The 22,059-nt window shown below is 44.2% G+C and overlaps 1 protein-coding gene across 3 annotated transcripts; it reads left to right on the forward strand.

Moving 5' to 3' along the window:
* Positions 1–217: 217 nt before the first annotated feature.
* Positions 218–21,629, forward strand: Lman1 (lectin, mannose binding 1). 3 transcript variants are annotated; one of them, XM_032885651.1, is made up of 14 exons: positions 218–472; positions 4,118–4,272; positions 4,356–4,463; positions 5,129–5,190; positions 5,914–6,013; positions 7,876–7,999; positions 9,113–9,171; positions 9,540–9,672; positions 11,322–11,515; positions 11,619–11,689; positions 15,414–15,564; positions 18,208–18,329; positions 18,584–18,646; positions 19,735–21,629. In XM_032885651.1, exons 1-13 carry the CDS (start codon positions 235–237, stop codon positions 18,618–18,620), a joined length of 1,554 nt encoding a protein of 517 aa, XP_032741542.1. In that variant the 5' UTR covers positions 218–234; the 3' UTR covers positions 18,621–18,646; positions 19,735–21,629. The 3 variants fall into 3 exon arrangements, with proteins under 3 accessions (XP_032741542.1, XP_032741543.1, XP_032741540.1); XM_032885652.1 differs by having other exon boundaries at positions 18,584–18,637; XM_032885649.1 differs by having other exon boundaries at positions 18,584–21,629.
* The last annotated feature ends 430 nt before the right edge of the window (positions 21,630–22,059 follow it).

Genomic DNA, 22,059 nt, shown 5'->3' on the forward strand with positions numbered 1-22,059 from the left:
AGAGCAGTGAGCTCTTAGGCCAGCTCCGCCTCCCAGTCTTGCCCAACCCCTTCTGTAGCCCCGCCCACAGATGCTCACAGTTCTAGTGGCCCCCAGGATAAAGGAGGCCAGGGGCGGGGCTCATCCCTGGCCCGCGGGTCTCCTGGGCTCCACCAATCAGTGAGCGCCCTGTTGGCCATCCGCGGCTCCAGAGCCCCTCCCTCTCCCGCCGGCCTCTGCGTCCCAGAATCCAAGATGGCGGTGTCCAGGCGGCGGGGTCCCCAGGCTGGAGCGCAGTCGTTCTTCTGCGCCCTGCTGCTGTCTTTCAGCCAATTCGTCGGGAGCGACGGCATGGGAGGCGATGCTGCGGCTCCCGGCACCGCAGGCACCCAGGCCGAGTTGCCACACCGCCGTTTCGAGTACAAATACAGCTTTAAGGGGCCGCATCTGGTGCAGAGCGATGGGACCGTGCCCTTTTGGGCCCACGCGGGGAGTAAGCCGGGGCTGGGGCGAGGGGCGGGTTCCCTCCTTGCCTTCCGTCTTCTCGGTCTATCTCCTCAAGGCCCTGCAGTGCCGAGGGTCAGCTCCAGCCCTGCATGCCACATGCACTGGGGCAGGACTCCCGCAGGCAGCCCCAACTCCAGGTCCCCCTAGCCGGCAGGTTCCCCGCGTGTCCCTGAGCCTTCTCCCGCAGCTTGTCCACCCACTTTCAGTCTTCCCTTCTTTAATCTCATCAGTACTTTCTGTGTGATTCAGAGGTGTTTTGTTACTTTCTGCAGTTCCTTGCACTGAAACCAGCTTCTGAGTGTCATGTTACCCTACACCCGAATGCCACGTCTCAAGGGTACACTTTCCGTGGCCATAGCAATTTGAGACCAGTTCCAACAGCCTCCTTCTGCTTGCTTGTTTTAGGTAGTTAGCAATGGTCAGGTTTGTACCTAACTTCCCGAATGCTCCAAGATAGCGTAGAATGTTAGTGATTTTTAAGTCTTTGGATGTCGTTCTTTAAATTTTGGGATTACATCAAAGAATTGCCTCCCAGTGGCAGCGTGTGTAGACTTTGATCTTTACACTGTAAACTTTTTATTAGTGTCTTTCTATAGTTAGTATTGATTGTTTACAAACTTGAGCTAAGAATAGACTCATATCCTCTCTTTTAAGACTTAGGGGAAAAAAATGAGATCATTTCTGCTTCCAATTTTATTCATTCTGACACAGATGACAGAACCATGACTGAACCCTGCCCTGGTTAGAAGAAAATGTATCTGCACTTTTTAGTGCTGATGTGACACTGCTGACCCAAGACTATCTGTAGCACTTGTTGTTCAGCTCTTCAGGGACTGTCAGATATAACCGTCCAAGCAAATAGTAAATACCTTCTGGTTTTGTGGGTAACTGAGTGTTCATTTATAGAAGACTTTTCTGTATCATCTGACATTGTTCTGGGACTGAAGCAAAATGCTTCATTTCTAGAAAGTAAAGGCTTACAGCACACTTCCAGGAAGGACCGCTTTCCTCAAATTAATGTGCAATTATCAGGTGTAAATTTCATTGAACTTAATGACAGAGTCATTATGTAGAGTTGAGGCAGAATGCAATTATGCCGTTACTCGGTTGGTTTATTATAAGCCTTGTGGGCTTATAATGCTGCCAAGATAGCATTGCTCTGCACACACAAAGACGATGAATGTGATACCAAACACGGGGTTTCAGACCTCCTCTTTCTGTTTTTTCTTCTGGAAATGGTGGTGAGTGTGTTGGCAGCTCTTCCCCTGTCCATTGCCTGTCTGCTCTTCTCTCTTTTCCACTCACACATCAGCAAATCCAGAATGTTATCAGCTACTGATATCTTCACTCTCTTTTACAGAGCCACAGGTAACAAATGTAGACTACTGTGAAAGAGGTCAGAATAAAAGGCTAGAGTTGCTGCTCTGTTGGGAGGGGGCTTGCCCAGCATACGTCAAGCCCTGTATCCAGTTCCTAACAACAGGAGTAGTGGTTCACATTTGTAATCCCAGTGCTGATTTCACTGGGAGGTGAGGCAAGAAGATCAGACGTTCAAGGCCATGCTAGGCTGAATTTAACTTCAGTCTGGGCTGAAGATAGGCATAGGGGTTTGTGTCCAATATACCATAGTATGAGTATTTGGTTAGACTTACTGGTACAGATCCCTTGCTTTTGTGGTTACTGTAATCTTTAATCTTACTGTTATGTTCATTTTTCTCCCTTTTCATTTATTCTTGCAACCCATCATTTGAAACAGAAAAACAAAGACACTTGGGATTTAATTTAAAAACACAGCCCAGTACATTCAGCCCTAATTAGGATCACAGAGATCTCTTGTAAATCTTGTGTCCTTTTGTGCTGTCAGCACATAGCCTTAAGTTCATAAGGGCAAAAAATGATAATATTCTATAGCTGTCCACAACTCTCAAAGCTCTCACCTTCACTCTCCTGTCTGAGCTGTGGTAGGCAGCCAGGTGATATCTGCTGTATAGATGGAACAAGCGACCACACAGAGGCTCGGATCTTCCGGTTCTGTGTCCAGGGCTTTTTCTGTGGTACTCTCCCCACAACCTTTGAGTGTTTGAATGAGTGAGTACACTAAAATATCTCAGCTTTCCTTTCTACCCATAAAGTGTTTCCTTTCCTAGCATAAATGTCAGAATGGTTACACTCTGAGAAAATATGTTCAAATTGTTCAAATTTAGGCCTTTTAGGACCTCAATAATCAGTCAATGGTAGGAAGATCAAAGGATTTACAAGTGTACCTTGTTTTATTGTGTCCTAGTTCATCTGATTTTACAGGGAATATGCTTGAGGTGTTCTTAACAGACTGAAAGTTTGTTCAGAAGTCTGTCCGTGCTGCTTGTCCACTCTGCCAGATGCTCTTAGCAGTTTCAGTCAGTGGTATTACTGGTTTTGGTGTTTGTCTCTGAGGTCCTGGGATCATTCGCAGGTCCTGCGAGTGATAAGACAAGTGCTCTTCTGCTGACCCAAGTGCTGATTCCTTAATGTATTTTGAAATTAAAGCCTGCTCATTGTTATTTCAGATAGGACAATGTTATATGATCAGTTTGTAGTATAGTATAAATGTAACTTTTAGATACTCTGGAAAACCATTCCCCCTCCCAAAAAAAAAAAAAAAAAAAACCAACCCAGTGTGTGCCTTGCTTCACTGTGACAGTTTGAAACTGACCCAGCGTTCTCCCTGTGCTGTGCCTATATAAATAGTTGTGCTCAATGGCCCGCCTCAGGTCCAAGAGTCATACGTGGCTGAATTGGAACTTGAGCCAGCTACTCTTTTGAGTGTCACTTGTTTTCTCTGAGAGTCCACTGTGGTTAAAGAACTGCTCGTTATATTAAAATTTAGTTGGCCTTATTCCTGGCGAAATGTTTATATGCAGGATTTTTTTGCATGTGATTTTGGAGTGTTTAAAGAAGTCGTCAGGCCTGGCCCTTTGATTTCACACATGAACGTTTGATGAACCCCGTGGAGTTAGGACATGATTGAACCAAAGTCACAGCCGAACATGATTCCCAGTGATGGGTTCTTCTCATAATGGCTCTTTTAACACTTGTAACTGGTAAAATGCATTGCAGACTTTTAATATGGAACAGATTTTTGAGGTAATTTTATTAAAAAGAGATTATGAAAATCAAATGAAGTTTGCCTTTTTTATTGAAGATTTATAGAATATATTCAGATTACCATTTCCCCTCCCCGTCTCCTTCCGGACCCTCCCCACCTCCTTATCCATCCAACTCTATGCTTTCTCTCTCTTTAGAAAACAAACAGGCGAAACAAACAAGTAAGAGGTTTTTAAAACACAGAAAAAAATTGCACCAGAAACAGACTTACACACGGAAACAAAAGCCATAAGAACACCCACGATATAAAAGCAAAAGTTTTAAGTTTTAATCTCTGTCCTCAGCATTTAATGTGTGGGTGTAGGCTTCCAGATGTATTTCTCTTTTCAAAAATAAAATTTCAAAGTCATAGCTGTCAGCATGAAGTTATTTCTAACAATACGAAGGTAGAATCTGATCTTTGTAGCTGTGTGCAGCCGTTCAAAGGTAATCTGTTGAGTTCCGCATACTTACAACTTAAAGCTTTTCTTTCTGATTCCTGCCACAGATGCTATTCCAAGTGCAGATCAGATCCGAATAGCACCGTCCTTAAAGAGCCAAAGAGGTTCCGTGTGGACCAAAACGAAAGCAGCCTTCGAGAACTGGGAAGTGGAAGTGACATTCCGAGTGACCGGAAGAGGTCGAATTGGAGCTGATGGCTTAGTATGATCATTTCTGTCACTGGAGTGAGCATAGTCGCCAAGTGTCACTGCCTCCTAACTGTTGTCCCTCTTACGTTTTCTCAGGCAATTTGGTATACAGAAAACCAAGGCTTGGACGGCCCTGTGTTTGGATCAGCTGATATGTGGAATGGTGTTGGAATATTTTTTGATTCTTTTGACAATGACGGAAAGGTATACTTACTGTTAAAACCTGTTAGCCATTTCCCATGTTAATGTATTTCTAGCAGTTAGGCTGTTGGAAGGTGGCTTACCTGACACCTTGAATTTAATAGTAAAGAACTTGGCTGATAGTCTGAGCATGGTAGTTAGTTTTGGTAACAGAGACAAATTACTAGAAGCTTTGTAGGCATGACTTTTTTTTTTGCACACTAATTTACAGCCAGGGTGGAGACCTAGCTCTTGAGAACCTGTCAGTGATTCACACCCTGCATATGCTTAGTAACTTATGAAAAGTCAGTGTGAGTCTTTAGATGTGGGCAGGAAAACCAGTGGTGTTTAGGAAGCTGTGGTAGCACTCACGTGCTTGGCTGCAACTACCTCTCATACTTGGATTTGCTCCTATGTTAATTACTTTTTTATCAGGCCAGTTTTCCTGATGATGTTTTGGAAACAGTTAAGAAACAAACATACATGCTGAAAATTAGCTTGTTGTTTATTGATGTTTCAGAACTTACTGTTAGCATTTTAAAGAACTTTTAATAACTCCTTGAAAGCTTAGGCCGTATTATTGTAAAAATTTAAGAGCTCTAGAATCTTAGCAGTGCGAGATCTCATAGCAAATGAGAAATGATGGATTTTTCAATGAAAGGTACTAAAATAACTGTATTTTCTTCTAGAAAAACAATCCTGCTATAGTAGTTGTAGGCAACAATGGACAAATCAATTATGACCACCAAAAGTAAGTGTGATTTTTATATTATTTCTTGTTTCAAATTCTTTTTGGAAACCTCGGGAAATACATTGCTTCAAAGCTCAACACTCAAACGAAGCCGGATTGTTCCTTCGTGCTCGCTGTTTTATGGCCACTAGGTTGTGAAGTTCTTTCTGTGGGCCACACGTCCCATGTTAACTGAAAGAGCTTTCAAAAATAAGTCTAGCTTTCACCAAACTAGTGAGTACCCAGGCCAAGCCACCATTTTTCAATGTCAGTGCCACTTTAAGAAGTGAATTACAGAGTCTCGAGGTGGTGAGTGTAAGCACATCGCTTCTCCACGCCTCGCTTTGCTCTTTCCTGCCTTGCTGACAGGTTTTAACAAACCCGGGAGAGTGGTTTAAAATAGCAGTGCCTAGGCCGGTTCTTCAGATTCAGCTTCAGCTGGCTTGGACGGGTTTATAGACTTGTGTCTTTAAAAACTCCACGAAGGGTTGGAACATAGCTGAGTAGAGCACTTGCCTAGCATGTCTGCTTCTATCAGCACAAAACAATAAAAACGTAAAGACCCTGAGTGATTTGGACGCTGTCTTGGTCCCTTACGTAATAGCGTATTCTCCTTACCTTAGCTCATGTGATTTTGGCCTTCCTTCCCCATGTTCTCCAGAGTTCTGACAGGAAAGCCTTTGTCTTCTAACCAACGTGGACTGTCGTAAGCTTCCTTGTAACTTGGTATTTTTGAATCCACAGTGATGGTGCCACTCAAGCCTTAGCAAGTTGTCAGAGGGACTTCCGTAATAAACCCTATCCTGTCCGGGCAAAGATTACCTATTACCAGAAAACACTGACAGTAAGTGACAGTAATCAAATAAACAATGTTCTAATACCAATAATAATCAATGTTCTAATACCACTTATTTTAATTCTTGACAGGAGGTAATGTACTTAAATGCGGGTTTCCACACATTTGTATGCATTGCCTTAACAGTGGTTCTTAACCTTCCTAATGTTGTGACCCTTTAATACAGTTCATCGTGTTGTGGTAGCCCCAACACATACAATTATTTCATTGCTACTTCATAATTGTAATTTCATTACTGTTAGGGATCTTACTGTGAATACCTGATATGCCGGGTATCGGACATGTGACCCCATGAAAGGGTCACTTGACCCCCAAAGAGGCCGTGACCCACAAGTTGAGAGCCACTGCTCTTAGAGTACCTGGTATATGAGATCTTCTGTGTGCATCTTTGCCGCTAGTGTCTGATTGGTTAGAGGAAGCTTAAGCACCCAGCTGACGATACTGTTACGTGCACATCCACGTCTTCAGGATTCGGACACGAGTAAGGCCAAGGCCATTGTTGTGGATAGCTTGTAGACCACAGAGGGAGCACAGCACCACTATACTGTGTGACAGGCACAGCAGGAGGGACTTGTCAGCTCGGAACTGGACCCTGGACCCTGAGAAGCGGCCCTGGGGAAGGTGGAGGGGCTCCTGGCTGAGATGCGGCTCCAGCAGGAGTAGGAATGCGTATGTGCTCCAGGCGCAGAAAGCCAGGGCCTTGAGGCCGAGCACTTGTAGTTCACTGTGGGAGATGGGGCGTTTCTCAAGTGGGCGGAAAGGTCCCAGGAACCACAGCTCTGAGTAACCTTTAAGAGAGTCGCCTTCTCGGCCAGGAGTGAAGTGACGGCTTTTATAGTTTCACAAGTGACTTGTTAAGGCCCCCAGTAACGTGGTGGGGACAGAGGCTGGGGGATTTAGGCTCTTAGGCCCGGGAGCGCATGCTGCTGCTTTTCAGACAGCTCCGTGAGATACATCGCTCCATTTGCCACATGGAGAAATCGAATGTGGGAAATTTTAAGTAACTTGGACCCAAGTTATTTATTATATCTTGCTTACTTATTATATTATTTATTATATCTGGTTTGAAGCCAGGCATCTGCAGAGCTCCATTTTCTGCTGACTTGTGATAGATGCCACAGGTAGACGACACATGAGCAACGTTGTCCCAGTCGCTAACCTTGGGTAGTCAAGAGCAGTTAATTGTATTTCTGCTGGGCAATCAATTAACAATGATCCTGGCTCTGAAGGCTTTGCAAGAGGAGAACTTACTTTACTGTAGAAAGATGTCAAACTGTCAACATTGTCTTTTTGAGACTTTAACACATATAATGGAGTAAAAAAATAAAATAAGTGAACTATCTTACTGTGTAATGAGGGCTAGTGAGGAGTTTATTTTAAATTACACTTTATGGAGATGGCTCAGCGGATAAAGAACTCACCATGCAGGCTTAAGAGCCAGAGCTCAGACCCCCCCAGAACCCATGAAAAAGCTGAGAACATGTGGCCACTTGGAATCCCATCACTCAAGAGATAGGGCAAGATGGCGGCTGGTCTAGAGAATCACTGAGCTCTGGGATCAGATGTGAGACTCTGCCTCAGGAAATAAGATGGAAAGTGATTGAGAAGGATACCCGGTGTGGACTTCAAGGCTCCAGACACTCACACACATGCAAGCACGCACGGAGACACACACACATGCACACACACACACACACACACACACACACACACACACACACAAACACAGTGTCCATACACAGAATCACATCAGTAGAAGGAGGCAAGAATGGATATTACTAATCACAGAATGCTAAAATATACTTTTAAATGTCTGTTGTAAAAGTAACGACTTCAGTATGTCTTCCTAGGTCATGATCAATAATGGCTTTACACCAGATAAAAATGATTATGAATTCTGTGCCAAAGTGGAAAATATGGTTATCCCCACACAAGGGCATTTTGGGATATCTGCTGCAACAGGAGGTCTTGCAGGTAAATCTTGCCATCTTTTCATATTGAAAGCTTGTGAATGAGTCATACTGGTAATACTATGTTTAGGGAATGTAGACACAATTCCGTTTACTCTTAAAAGTTTTTAGAGCCTTCCCACTGTCCGTTATACCCATCTTGGCAGTCGGAGCTGTGTGGATGCGTGCTAATTACACCATTCATTTAGGTGCAGTTTGTAGTGAAGGGGGCATATTTAAAGTTGAGCATATAAGAAGTTAATTCCCAAATGTTCTAGAACACTGGAAAGTTGTTGTATCATATAGAAATGAATTCAGAAGTCCAAGGAGGTATTATCTGGGGACAAACTTTAAATGAAGATAATTACATTTTTCCCCCTATGTTAGTAAAGGAGTCCCTCCACACCAATACTGCTTTGTGTTCATGTGGCACATGACCGTTTTAAATACTTCCAAATTGCTCTGTAAACCCAAGCAAAGAGGAAGAAGATGGATAGCCATTTTTTTCAGCTGTTTGCTAAGTCCAGATAAAGGCTGTCCTCAAGGTCACACAGTCACCCCCAGAAAGTCCAGGTCTGCATTTGTGATCCTGACTGTTGAGCACATGGCCTCTCCTGAGGTCACTCAGTCTGCTTGCCTCGCTGCCTCTCGGATCTCCCCAGAGAGGCAGACATAGAAGGATGCTGCACACTTGAAGTAATTCACTCTGCACGGGGGATAGGGCCAGCCAGGATTGGCACAGCTATTCCTCAGTTCCTGACATTAGCTGGAACAACTTGACACTGATTTGACTTAAATGGTTTAGGGAACATAGAAGTATTATTGTTCTCCAGTTCAGTAAAGCAGGTATGAAGGCCAGAGCTGGTACAGGCAAAGGAAAGGTTTTGGAAGTAGGTGGACAGGGCTTTGAGTGATTGGAGCAGGGCATCATCCATGTGGGAGACTGGGAGAGCACAGGAGGAGCCTTTAGATGCTTATGGTTATCTCCAGCTGAACACCTCTGCTGTGCTGACTTAGGGGAGGTTTGAAGTAGCTCTGATGTCAGTCTTTCATAAGTAATACACATACCTGTCAAGTCAGCTCTCAGCTGTGAAACAACTGGTCCCAGCACTTCCTGAAATGGTTTTTAAATTTGTAGATGACCACGATGTTCTCTCTTTCCTGACTTTCCAACTAACCGAGCCCGGAAAAGAGCCAGTGAGTATACACTTTCTTCCAGTGAATTTTCAGTTTTCAGTGGTGCTACTGCAGCTGCAGACTCTAAGAAGACTGACTTCAGTCTGAGTCTTATTTTGGTTCACTGCCATTTGTTCTTATTTTCTCCTTGGCAAAAGAGAAATGGTTTAGGGGACATCTCTTAGTGTTACCTGAGACAGATGCTTAGAGTAAATGCTCATTAAATGGAAGTAGTCACTATGATTTTTGATAATATTAAAACCAAGAGTGAACTGTCTGATTTAAGTAAGACAATCTTGAAGCTAGTGACGGAGAGTGATTGTGAGAAGGAGAGGTGCCAAGATGTCTCACTGATTCCCTTTTTATGACCTGTTCTTTCTCTGAAAAAGCCTACGCCAGAAAAAGACATTTCAGAAAAAGAAAAGGAAAAGTATCAAGAGGAGTTTGAACACTTCCAGCAAGAATTAGATAAGAAGAAGGAGGAATTCCAGAAGGGCCACCCTGACCTCCAGGGGCAGCCAGGTAAGGTGGTGCTGTGTGGAGGACACTGCGGTCTGCACTGTCTGCCTCATCTCTACTCTCAGAGCAGCACACTCAGTAAGGGATGGGAACAGTGGAAAAGCTCAGCTTGGGTCCTTCTGGGTCCTAGAGGGTGGCTCGTGAGGTGTGAATTAAGATCATGGCAGTGGTGTAGGTGAACACAAACCACTGTGTTGGAGTTTGGTGAGCGTTGCTGGATCCCTGCGGTGTTCTCTAAATAAATGAAGTTAACAGCTCTGCCCTCCCTCACGGCTAAGTGCTGCCTACATAAAGGCGTCCAAGACCATGGTCTCCTTGCAGTGATACACACTCGCTTTCATTACAGAGTTCTGATAGTTTTATGGATGTGTTGGAATTACTGAAATTACATGGTCCTGTCACCCTGTGAAATCTTCCTTTCTCTTTGACCCCCTTCTCTCCAACTATCGTGGCGATAGTGAGGAAAATGATACCCTTTCCCCAGCATGGAGTCAAGCATCTCAGGAATGAGCAGGGCCTCATGGGTCTCTGTGTCCAGGATGAAATGTTGAAAGGCCCAATGTTGTACTGTTCTTATGTATTTCATGGTTGCAACAGCTGTGTCTGGATGGCAGTAGTTCATGGCGCTCCTTCCTACATTACTGCTCTTACAGTCTTTCTGTCCCCTTGTCATGTCCTTGGACCTTCGGGTCAGTGACATAGATATCCTGTTTAGGACTATCAAAATTATTGTAAGCTTAGAGTGAAGTGGTGCCTGCTACTTTTCCCTTTACTACTGAGAATCGTGGACTTTTTAGTTTTAACATATTCTCTCTCTTTTTTTTTTTAAGATTTATTTATTTATTTATTATATAATAATATAAATATTTAATTATAATAAAATAAATAAATAAAATAAATAAATAATTTATTATATAAGTACACTGTAGCTAGCTGTCTTCACACACACCAGAACAGGGCATCAGATCCCTTTACAGATGGTTGTGAGCCACCATGTGGTTGCTGGGAATTGAACTCAGGACCTCTGGAAGAGCAGTCAGTGCTCTTAACCACCGAGCCATCTCTCCAGCCCAGAATCATGGACTTTAATGGTAGGAAAAATTAAAATGCTAGTTTAAGCCCAAGAACTTGAGATCTTATCTCTTGTTACATTGTCACTGCTTAGTATCTGCTAGTTTTATATCCAGTTTGTTCCCCATCAGCTGGAATGATAGACACTATACTGGAAGCCTACGTCTAGCATTTGAACACTGTGAAGTGAAGTTCTCAGTGATTGGCTATGATAAACATCGTATAATTTGTGCCCATACCTTGCAGCTGCTTGAGAAAGGTGTATAGAGAAGGTTGTTGGCAATTGTGGGTGCCCACTTAAGCATCACCCCATCAGAATATTTTTTTCTACTCCAGAAAGTTCTCTGGCACCTTACGCATATTCTTCACATAGCCTATTGCTGTTTTGATTTCTGTTACTTCATATTAGTTCTCCCTAGTAAAATTGTATAGGATGTATAAAGAAAACATTTTAAGTGAAAAAGCTTAGGTACCCCTGTGTTGGTCATGTTCTGGTTTGGGTATTTGTCACCACTTGGCCTGTATTTCAAAGTCACAGATGTATAGAGAATTGTAATTAACTGGTGGTTACTGCTTTTTAGCGGATGACATCTTCGAGAGCATAGGCGATCGGGAGCTGAGACAAGTGTTTGAAGGACAGAATCGCATTCACCTGGAGATCAAGCAACTTAACCGGCAGCTGGATATGATTCTCGATGAGCAGAGGAGATATGTGTCTTCTCTGACAGAGGAGATTTCCAGGAGAGGAGCAGGGACCCCAGGACAGCCTGGGCAGGTAAGCTCTCAGGCAGTTGTTACAGCCAGAGGAGAGTCAGACCAGCGCTGTGCTCCGTGTGTCCAGTGGATGCTAACTGCCTGCTCCTTCTGTCTCCCTCCAGGTCTCCCAGCAGGAACTGGACACTGTTGTGAGGACCCAGCAGGAGATTTTGAGACAAGTGAATGAGATGAAGTAAGTACCCAACAGTCATGTGTTCTGTCCCCTTGTCCCAGGGAAGTGCGGGTGCCTGCTCTCCTGGATTAGGTCCCCTTCAGGAGGGTAAACTGTACGTCCTAGGGTCATGTTAGGAATAAACAGGTAATATATACAAACTGCAAACATAAATGTTTAAAAGAGCATCATAAGCTGAAAAAAGAAAAAAAAATGCTTTAGTCGAGAGGTTTGCCATAGTGATTGGGACCAAGTGTGTACATCTCTGGGAGTTGTGGAGAGACTGGAGTGACATACCACAACTCCATGAGAAAGCCGGGAGCAGAAAGACGTTTGCTGTGGCAGGACTGGAAAACACGCATGCTTGCTCAGGGCCCCAAGACAGACCCACCAGAGGGTTGGGATAGGAGGGAGGTACCAGTCTTTGGATGGTTGAATGGTACATTTCTAATGAGGGTGGCTGATACACAGCCAACGTCCCAGTGTCAGCACAGAGAGAACAAGCCGTGTGTGTTCATAAGCTAATGCTTTAGCAGTCCTACCCAGCACAACCCTTGACAGAGGAGAATGTCAAGTGAGTGTTTTAAGGACTCAGCAACTGTACAGGACCAGGCTAAACAGAATGGGAGCTGAAAGGGCTCAGCCAACCACCGGAGATTGATATTCTGCTCCTTGTTACTTAAGAAACTTCCTGTTGTTAATTCACATTCCCAAGTTAGTACTTGCCCTAAAGTCAGATGACTGGATTGTTCTTTTAAAGAAGACATCTGAGTTGTATAACATAGTATTTTTTATTTTGATACAATGTTTTAAAAGATGTATTTATAGGGTTGGGGATTTAGCTCAGCGGTAGAGCGCTTGCCTAGGAAGACAAAGGCCCTGGGTTCGGCCCCCAGCCCCGAAAAAAAAAACAAAAAAAAAAAAAAAAAAAAAAAAAAGATGTATTTATGAATGTGGGTGGTTTTGGCTAATATGTATCATGTGCATACAGTACCGTCAGAGGCCAGAAGAGGGTGTGGATCCCAAGGAACTTCACTTAGAGGTGGTTGTGAGCTGCCATGTGGGTGCTCGGAATGAAACTCTGGGCCTCTGGAAAGCAGCCAGTGCTCTTACCCACTGAGCCGTCCCTCCAGCCCCTGCTTTCATAGGATCTTAAACTTCAGAAGCTATTGTGTCTTTCACCCTTCTTTTAATGTTGTTTTTTTTTTTTATATATAACCACAATAGAATTGTGAAAACCAGCAAATTAACATGCATACTGTATGATCAACTAAACAAATGACCTGGGTGAGCCCTCCATCCCTGGGGAGCTGTAACGTACACGCATACATACACACACGCATGCACATGCACGCACGCCTCGTGCACATTCACAGACACATATTAGCCCCCTTTTAGACCTGCCACCTTATTCTTTTCCCAGCTCCCCATCTGTTTAGTGTTAGGGCATTAAAGCCAGGTACCTGCTGGAGCTGGGGCTCCTCCTAGCCTCCCCCTTGGTTCCTGAGCCCTTTCTGTCTCATTGAAAGCAGGCATAGGCAGCAGCTCCACTTTTACTAGGTCGTGTGATTCTTTTCTGCGAGGGAATGTCCTACACGGTCTTTCTTTTGGGAGGACCATGTTCTGGGCATGTTCTTTGCCTCTTTCACTTTCCGGTAGTGCTGGGACAAGCTGAAGTTCACGTGGTGGTTGGGAAATTCAGGCTTTGGGCTCCTTTATGTACAAAGGCACTTCCCTCAAATACGTAGCAGCCCCTACAAACTTCCCATTCGGCAGTGGCAAGTACATGTTACTTATACAGCAAGTTAATCAAAAAGTGAGCCCAAGATTAAACTTTAGAAAAATATACGAGGAAATACCTGCCGTTCCTGGGAATGACAACTGTCTTTATGGGCTGTTCCGTATTCTCTGGAAATCCTGGTAGACTTTTAGCAGCATACAGTTCAGCCCTCTGCTGTAGCATTTCCTACCTCTCCCCACACGGTCAGCTTGCAACCCTTGCTGTCCAGACTTGAGCACACAGCACGCTCGCTCTTTGGTCTCTGTTCCCATTCTTGTTGCTTTTCCTTCCGTTGTCCCTTAACGGATGTTTCTGCCAAAGTTTCCATCTAGCCTTCTCTCATGTCATCTGCTCCTTAAACCAAAGGCAACTCTGCCATTTCAGGTCCTCCCAGACACTGGGCACTGGGCCTGCTGAGCGCAGTCCTCTTCCTTTCTAGGTCTTTGTATGCCACTAAGATAAATTGCAATTGGTCGCTGACTGAGAAAACCCCAGGTATTTTGTGGCTAGTGTTAAGTTTGCACTGCTCATTCAAGTCAGATGGAACTTTTATATTTAACATATTTATACACACACATAAACACATAAAATTAACCACACATAATATTAACTCAGAATGACATAACTCTGACAGTTTTCTCTTCTTTCATAGTTCCTGCTTTTTACTTTAAAATTCACACGGAGGGAGTAAGAGTGAAAACTTCATGGATCCGTCTGAGTAGAGCCACTGTTGTTGAGCACTGTTCTAAAGTCAGGATGGGAACCCCTCTCGGAGCCACACTAACCCACTAACCATGCCAGTACGATTGGGAAGGTCTGCTGTTAGGGGTGGTTAGGGCAAGAAAGGACGGCAGGAAAGTCTGACGAAGTTGAGGAGGTTGTGTCATTTGACTTGGCCTTGACTCTAGTCCACAGATAGGAGGCAAGGAGTGTCTACAAAGGACCCTACACAGACAGGCTTACGGTTGAAGGGTGTTTTCAGGGAGTGGAAAGGGTCAGGACAGAGGAAGGAACAGCAGGGAATAAAGTCAGAACGAAGGTAGAGACTCTTAGTGCTTGATCTACCTTGGGAAATCACCAGACTTGAGGGCATTTCATGTTGCCAGTGGTAATCACACGGTGACTTGCCATTCATAAGCGTTGAAAGTGCCTCTAACTAAAGCACCCTTGTCATTGTCAGGTGCGCTCATCCCTGTCTGCAAACAAACCAGTTCTGTTTCCTCCGTGGTTGGAGTTTCTTATTGCCATGCTGTCACATCCACAGGGCTCGGCGGCTGCTCTGTCTTAACTGTGGAGTCATGTCTTACACAGAGCACATGTCCTAAAGTCAGTGTGTAAAGAGTGTAAAGATGTCACGTAGTTAGGAGACTCACACATTCCTTCAGACAGTAGTGACAGTGCTGCTTCGGTGGTTGGCTTCCTGTCTCTGCCCTGGGCATGTCCCTGAGGGCCATCTGATGGAGCCCAGAGACATAGAGGCAGAGTTCATCCGTGTCAGGAGTCCCTGAGACCAGCAGATTCTCTGCTTTGTCAGAGAACTCAGAAAGCGCTGTTCCTGGTCATGGTTTGTTACAACAAAGAGAAACGGTCATGAAGATGGCGCGTGAGCAGAGTGCAGGGCTCAGGGGCTCCCTCTGCCCCGCCCAGCAGCCTCCCAGTGCACAGAGCTTGGATTGCAAGCTTTTATTTTATCATGATTTGAAAGAGAGTATGTATTGGAAACCGCACTACGGGTTTTCAGTTTGGTCTTTCCCTGGGCTGTGGTAGGTTATGGATGTGATGTGGCAGGCCGGGTGGTGTCTCACACCAAATCCCTGTCACCTACTCTGTCATGTGGGTCAGCAGTTAAAACTTTTGTTTTTTAATGATCTGAAGTGTTGAACTTAGAAAAGTGTAACCATTTGAAATGTATAACTGGAAACCAAAAACAAAAGCCTGTGACCTCCAAGGGGTTTTGTGCTCTAGGAACTCCATGAGTGAGACCGTGCGGCTGGTTAGTGGCGTCCAGCACCCGGGCTCGGCCGGCGTCTACGAGACAACCCAGCACTTCATGGACATCAAGGAGCACCTGCACATCGTGAAGAGAGATATCGACAGCCTCGCGCAGCGCAGCATGGTAACTCGGTCCCGTGTCGTGGTCTGAAGCGATGCAATGTACACTGATGATGGTTTCCCCTCCCACAGCTCCTCCAAGATGTTTCCTTTGGTCCAGTTGGGGCTCCACCTCCCCAGCTATTTGGTGACCTCACTCAGATCACCTTTGTGTTGGTGAATATTTTAGGAAGCGTCTACTGTGTTGGGTTTCCATGCAGGTCCTCGTGTGCCCTTTAGTTTTAGCCATCTCTCCCTTTTCCTCTCTCAACCCTTCCTTCCCCCTCTCCATCTGCTCCTACTGTTCCGGTCCCTCCTCTTACCCTTCCATAATGTGGTCCAGCCCCCTCCCCTCCCTTTCCTCCCTTACTCTATAACCTCTGTGGTCGCATGGATCATAGCCTCTGCTTGGGGACTTGGCAGGCAGCATGCACGTAGAACTGGATGCTCTCCATTTTTGTCTTTTGGGTCTGGGCTCTCTCACTCAGGACGATTTTTTTTTTCTATTTCTATCCATTTACCTATGAATTTTGTGATTTCATTTTTTTAAATAACTGAGTGACAGCCTTATCTTGTGCCTCATTTTAGTGGAAATTGTTTGAGTTTCTCTCGATTTAAGTTGACATTGGCCAGGGGCTTGCTAGAAACTGCCTTTAGTATGCTTAGCTATGTCTCTTGTATCTCTAGACACTTGCGGACTTTTGCCATGAAGGGGTGTTGATTTTGTTAAAGGCCTTTCATGCGTCTTTGTGATGATCCTGTTATCAATCATGTTGTTTCATTCTCGTTTGGGTTTTCACAGACTTCACTAGTGGATATACTCTTTAAGAACTGTACACAAATTCCTAACAGCCATTTTGAAATCTTCACTGTTGTGTGCTTTAGCTATACTGAATGTCTCAGGGCCTACTGTAGTAGTGTGGCCAGGCTCTAGAGGAGACGTACTGTCCTGGTGTTACTGTTTTTATGCTGGTGTCTGGGCATCAGGGCTTGGGATGATTGTGATTCTGGGTGTTGTCTTTGTTGGGTGAGTTTTCTGGTCCTTGGCTTCTGTTGCCCCCTCTGGCTCTTAGGAGTGTACGGTGGCTGTGCAGTGCCTGGTAAGGCATGCCCTGGGTCCATGGCAGGTGTGGCTACTGGATGTCCTGGTAGACTTGTTCCTAGGTGTTTCGAGTTGACATATAGGAATGAGGATGGGCTAGGAGAGCTGGGGGCTGAGAGAATGGGCGGGCGGGAGGAAAGCTGAGGATCTCTGGAGAAAGAGCAGGAAGAGTTAGCCTCTGCAAGTGATCTGTTACAGTGCTGGGCATGGAGGGCAGGAAGGAGAGTGGGGATTGCCTTCTCATTCCCTAGTGGGCATGGTCAGTGGGCTTCCAGGAAGAGACAGGTTGGATGGTGAGACAAAGGCATGGTCTGAGGAAAGAAGGCAAGGCCTCCTCTCCGCAGGAGGAGATCTCAATGGAAGGTGTTTGATCAGACCCATTCCCTGCTCCCTCCCGTCCTGCTACTCCTACCTTATGCCCTCCTCATTTCTGATACTCTTTGAATCCACAGAGTCCACCTAGTGCTGCCTGTATGTACATGAGGGCCACCCACCAGAGCCTTGACAGCCCATCAGGGACAACATCCCCGAGGAGAAATGACTCTCCCTTTCCCAGTAGGCATTCGGCCTAGATAGGATTTCCTTAGCCCCTCCCCCATTAGTGCTGGGATTTTAGCTGACTTGATCTCCTATATTCTTGTGAATCTGGTTGGTCCTAGTCAAGCTCAGAAACAGGTCAACTCCTCGAAATATGTCATGTTTATATCAGCAGTAAATGGCATTGAGATGAATTTCTCAAGGTCATTAGTAAGGGATAACACCTTAGTCTCCAACTTCCAATCTTGTCTTTCTGAACTATGTGCATGCCTTGAATCATTTTTGCAAATTTTGCTTAATAGTTTTTTTATTGGCCCTGGTTTTTCATCCAAATCATGATATTTTAATTCTTTTTGAAGATATTTTCCTTCCTTGTTGCAGTGGCCAGCTTGGTACTGTGGGTGGATATGTCCGAAAATTCTGCCTCATAGATGCAACTAGATTGGGAACAACTATCTCAAGTCATCTTTGTCCCTGATATTTAATTAGGTCCTTAAAATATTCTGTCTTAGAGAGCTCAGAAGTAGACGGTTTTCCGAAGTCAGTCAGGTTTAGTGTCGTGAGATTGCAAAGCGTGTGCAGGAAACACAAGTCTGTTTAAGTGGTTCATTGGTGAGAGCCAGGCCATTTACTGTATGAGCTGGAACATGACTGGACATGACGTCTGCGCTGTCATTATTACACCAGTACAGAAATTATGAACTGGAGGCATCTGGGGCAGTGCGAGTCTGTGGGAACCCTGGTCCCTAGAACCTTGAAGTGCACTGAAATCACTGGTAGTGAGGTTGGGAGGCAGTGGCACCATGTTGATGACTTGACAGTGACAAGGGGGAACTGCCTTATGTCAGCTGGTCTTTGAAAGAAAGAGCATTTTTAAAAGGTAGTAGAAGTTAAGTAGGTAGAAAATATTTAGGGGAATGAGTAAAAGAATGCTTGTTTATTTAACGGACTGTGAGTTCTCTAAAGTTGACATTTATGTCTTTCCAGAGTATTATTGACTAATTATAATACAGGTTCTTTGCCTTACAGTCATCTAATGAAAAACCAAAATGCCCAGATCTACCAGCATTCCCGTCGTGTCTGTCCACGGTCCACTTTGTGATATTTGTGGTGGTGCAGACGGTGTTGTTCATTGGCTACATCATGTACAGGTGAGTCTCTTGGCAGCACTTGCCCCAACGTGGTTGTAGATTGTGTGCTTTGTGGAGTTAAATAGAACCGTAATGTAGCTTTCACTGACGTAGACAGTTCACCACAAGGCCAACTGGTCTACTGGGTGTGCATGCTTAGAGTGTGTTTACTGCACACTAGCATTCTCTACTTCAGGGGTGTTGCTCGTTTTAACAGTCCCATGCGTATAGAGCATCTGTCAGTTTTTTGGGTTTTGTTTCTTTTTCTTTTTTAGGACTCAGCAAGAAGCAGCTGCCAAAAAATTCTTCTGACCTTCATTTTCCTATGTGTACGTCATGTATGTATGTGCAAATGTTGTCTTTCTGGGGGAATTTAGTATTTAAATTGCTTCATAGTCTAAGTTATTAAATTTTGTATAAAATAACTTGAAAACATTCATTTTTCAGTAAAAATAAATGTTAAAGATAACCACATTTTGTTCATAGTACTACATGTCTTTAAATTTCAGTGAGTCTGTGGTAGGCAGAGTGCAGCCACTGAACAGAGTAATGGCAAGTCAAGACCTAAAGACACTGGGCAGCCACTGTGTGGTGATACCCTCTGTGTCGCTGTTAGTGCAGGGTTCTTTATTTACGTAAATAAACTTGTCCTTTCCCCTATAATATGAGGTCTAAACAAGAGCATCCTATTCATGTGACCAAAGTCACTTTTAGAAGTGAGAATTCCCTAATGCTAGAGTGGGTTTAACCATCCTTTGGCCCCAACATAGCTTCTTCCGGGATCAGTGACTTGTCTGAGAGCTTTAACCTACATGCCAGGAATCGGAGCATTTAAAGGCCCCGATGCCTCCCCGTGTTCAGTGTGTATTTCACTCTTAAAGGAAACTTTGGTGGAAACCACTAACTACGTTCTGCCTCCGTCACTTCGGTGACAACATCCCTATGATGACGATTTTTAACGGGTATTTTTCTGGCAGTGTATTCATTCGTGATGACGCTGTCCTGAAAGTGTCAATGACGTGACAGAAATGATCTTTATACTTTTAATTTGTGAAACTTATTTCTCCCATTTTGTTGAACATGTAGTTTAGCTCCAATTGCGTGTTCCGTGGCTATTTTAATTTACAGAACTTACCAGTACATTCTGACTTACATTTAATCTACGTAACCCAAGGTTTCTGACTTGCAGACTCTTAAATAGAGGAGGCTGTAGTGGAAGCAGCTTTGAGCTATTTGAAAGCAAATTTGTAAAGTGAATAATTTACTGTTTGTCCTTTAAACGCTAGAAATAAGGATGTTGTGAAACGTCCATCAGTGAATCAATCATTGGGCTGGAAAGATTTGCTGTCAGCACATAGTTAGTCATAGGTATTTGAGAAACCATCTGTGACATTTTAAAGTGCAGATTTCACTTCTCTTTTCACAGCTGGGCTAGACTTTCGCTGGCTTCAAGACAATTTACCTCTTATTAAAGTAATGGTCTCGTTTGCTTTGGGATCCAGAACAACACTGTTTAGTATATATGCAACTAAATTGTTGTAAGCCTTTGTAAGTTTCCTCTCAGATGTCATTTGGAGATTGGTCTGACAACCTAAGATCTATATAAGACTTTATGAAGAACGGTCTACATTGTGGCACTACCTAACCCGCACCGCGTGTGCAGTCTCTTTGCGTGTTATCCTAGAAGTGTCACGGTGCACTCACAGTGACTGCACAGAACTCCCTGTGGCACCAAGTGCTCCTTACCTTCTCCCCTGGAGCTGGCTTTTGACAGTCATGTTCTAATAGAGTGTCATCTCAGAACTCCAGACAAGTGTCTGATGTAGACTAGGAGTCTTGGGAAATCTTCTTGAGATAAAGGCTACCAAAGCCAGTGTTACCAAGTCCATAGTCATGTGAGCCTGGATGCTAAAGGAATCCCAAATCTGGGCAGTGTACATTTTCAGGCTCAAGTCCATGGAGAAGCACACTGGTCGTTCCTAATGTGATTGCAGCCAGCCACTGCAGCAGGAGCAGGGGTCCTTTTACTTCCCAGTTGCTTAGAGAATCACTCAGCAAGGTAGTTCAGATCGTATATCTGTCTTTATTTGTTTTTCAAAATCATTAAGTCTAAATAGCTCACTTCTGAGCAAAACCCTGCTCTGTGGACAATTATCACTGCCAGAATCCTCCATTTCTGTAGTGTCCTGTGTGATTGGAATAACTCAACTTCTCACACCAGCAAGGATTTTACAGGTGCCTTGGATTAAAACAGAATTTTTTTTAAAAAAAAATTTAAGTCTTTATTTACAATGCCACTTTTAAAAGAAATCTCAATTATGGAATTGCCGATAGGCCTGTTTAACGCCACTTGTGGTAGAATTATTTAAATGCTTTTTTCCTTTAAAACTTCACCGTGAAGTCACAGACAATAACCAGTGTTTTATCATGTATTGAAGGCACATGAGTGTTTCTCAGAGTATTGCCCATGGACCAACCATTCAGTTCATGGGATGCTTATTAAGAATACAGATTCCAAGGCCCCATTCCAGTTCACGCACATCACAACTCAGGTGGGGCTTTCGAGTGTCTGTTCCACAGACACCACAGACATAGCACACTGACAGTTGAGAACCACTAGAATGGGGAGTAGGGAAAACATGTTTGATGGGTGTTTATTTGTGGGCGCAGAGCTGAGCCACGCACATTGAGACCGGCGTCTGTGCCTGTGCTTCTGCACATCTCAGTGTTCACTAACTCTCCATTCACTAGCAACTGCAAACTAAGTCCAGGCTGTTGGCTGGCCTCTCCGCTCTTCAGTGATGACTTTGACCTGTTGAATCATCTTTGGCTCATGGCAAAGCGTAACTCTGAAGCTTGCCTGCCGAAGCCGTTGCCTTCCTGATAGTCACCACTGGTCATCTCAGACGACTGCACATGTTGATAACATGAGGAACATGGGAAAGACTTGAATAAGGGTCGCTCACCTGCTGCTCTTCCGAGTAAAGAACGTATCACTGTGGTTACCGACTCTGACTCTTTGCAGTACCCACGTGCTGGTTGGCGGAAGGCAATGAACAAATTGGTCATCGGGAACTTTGTAAGATTTAGGGTGGGATCAGCTCTTAGAACTTTTAAATCTGTATGTTGCCCATTTTAATATATTTCTCTTATGATGTTAAAGTTTAAAAGGGTTTTCTATCCACTGTCAATTTTAATTATATAACATTTTGTCAAGGTTTTGTTTGTTTTTGTTTTCCTTTTCTGATTGTTACTTGATGCTAGCTGGAATTCAAAAAAATGTCAATGACTTTATTCAAATAAAAGAAATATTTTAGTAAATTGGCTTTTTCTGCCATTGATTTGATGTTGGGGCCAGAGTAGCCATTTTCTACATATGCCCTGCTTTGTCATATTTTATTTACCTGTGACCTGTACTGTGCTGTTTCCAGTGACTCACAAAACAGCTTTAAGAGAAGAAACTATTCATTCAGCTTGTAATTCCCAGCTAGAGCCCATCAGATTGGGGGAACCAAGGCAAGAACTAAAGCAGCTAGCACATCCCATCAAAAGCAAAAAGAAGAATATGATTGCTTACCCGTGCTCACACCTGCCCAACTCTGGAAAGTCGGGAAATGGTGCTGCCCGCAAAGGATGGGCCTTCCTCACCTCCATGAGCACAGTAAGAACAGTCTCCTACAGAATACTCAAAGGTCAAAGTTAACAACCCTCACCGAGACTCTGTTCACGTTATTATTCTAGATACTGTCAA

This window comes from Rattus rattus, chromosome 15, assembly GCF_011064425.1.
Source record: "Rattus rattus isolate New Zealand chromosome 15, Rrattus_CSIRO_v1, whole genome shotgun sequence".
Classification (NCBI taxonomy): domain Eukaryota; kingdom Metazoa; phylum Chordata; class Mammalia; order Rodentia; family Muridae; genus Rattus; species Rattus rattus.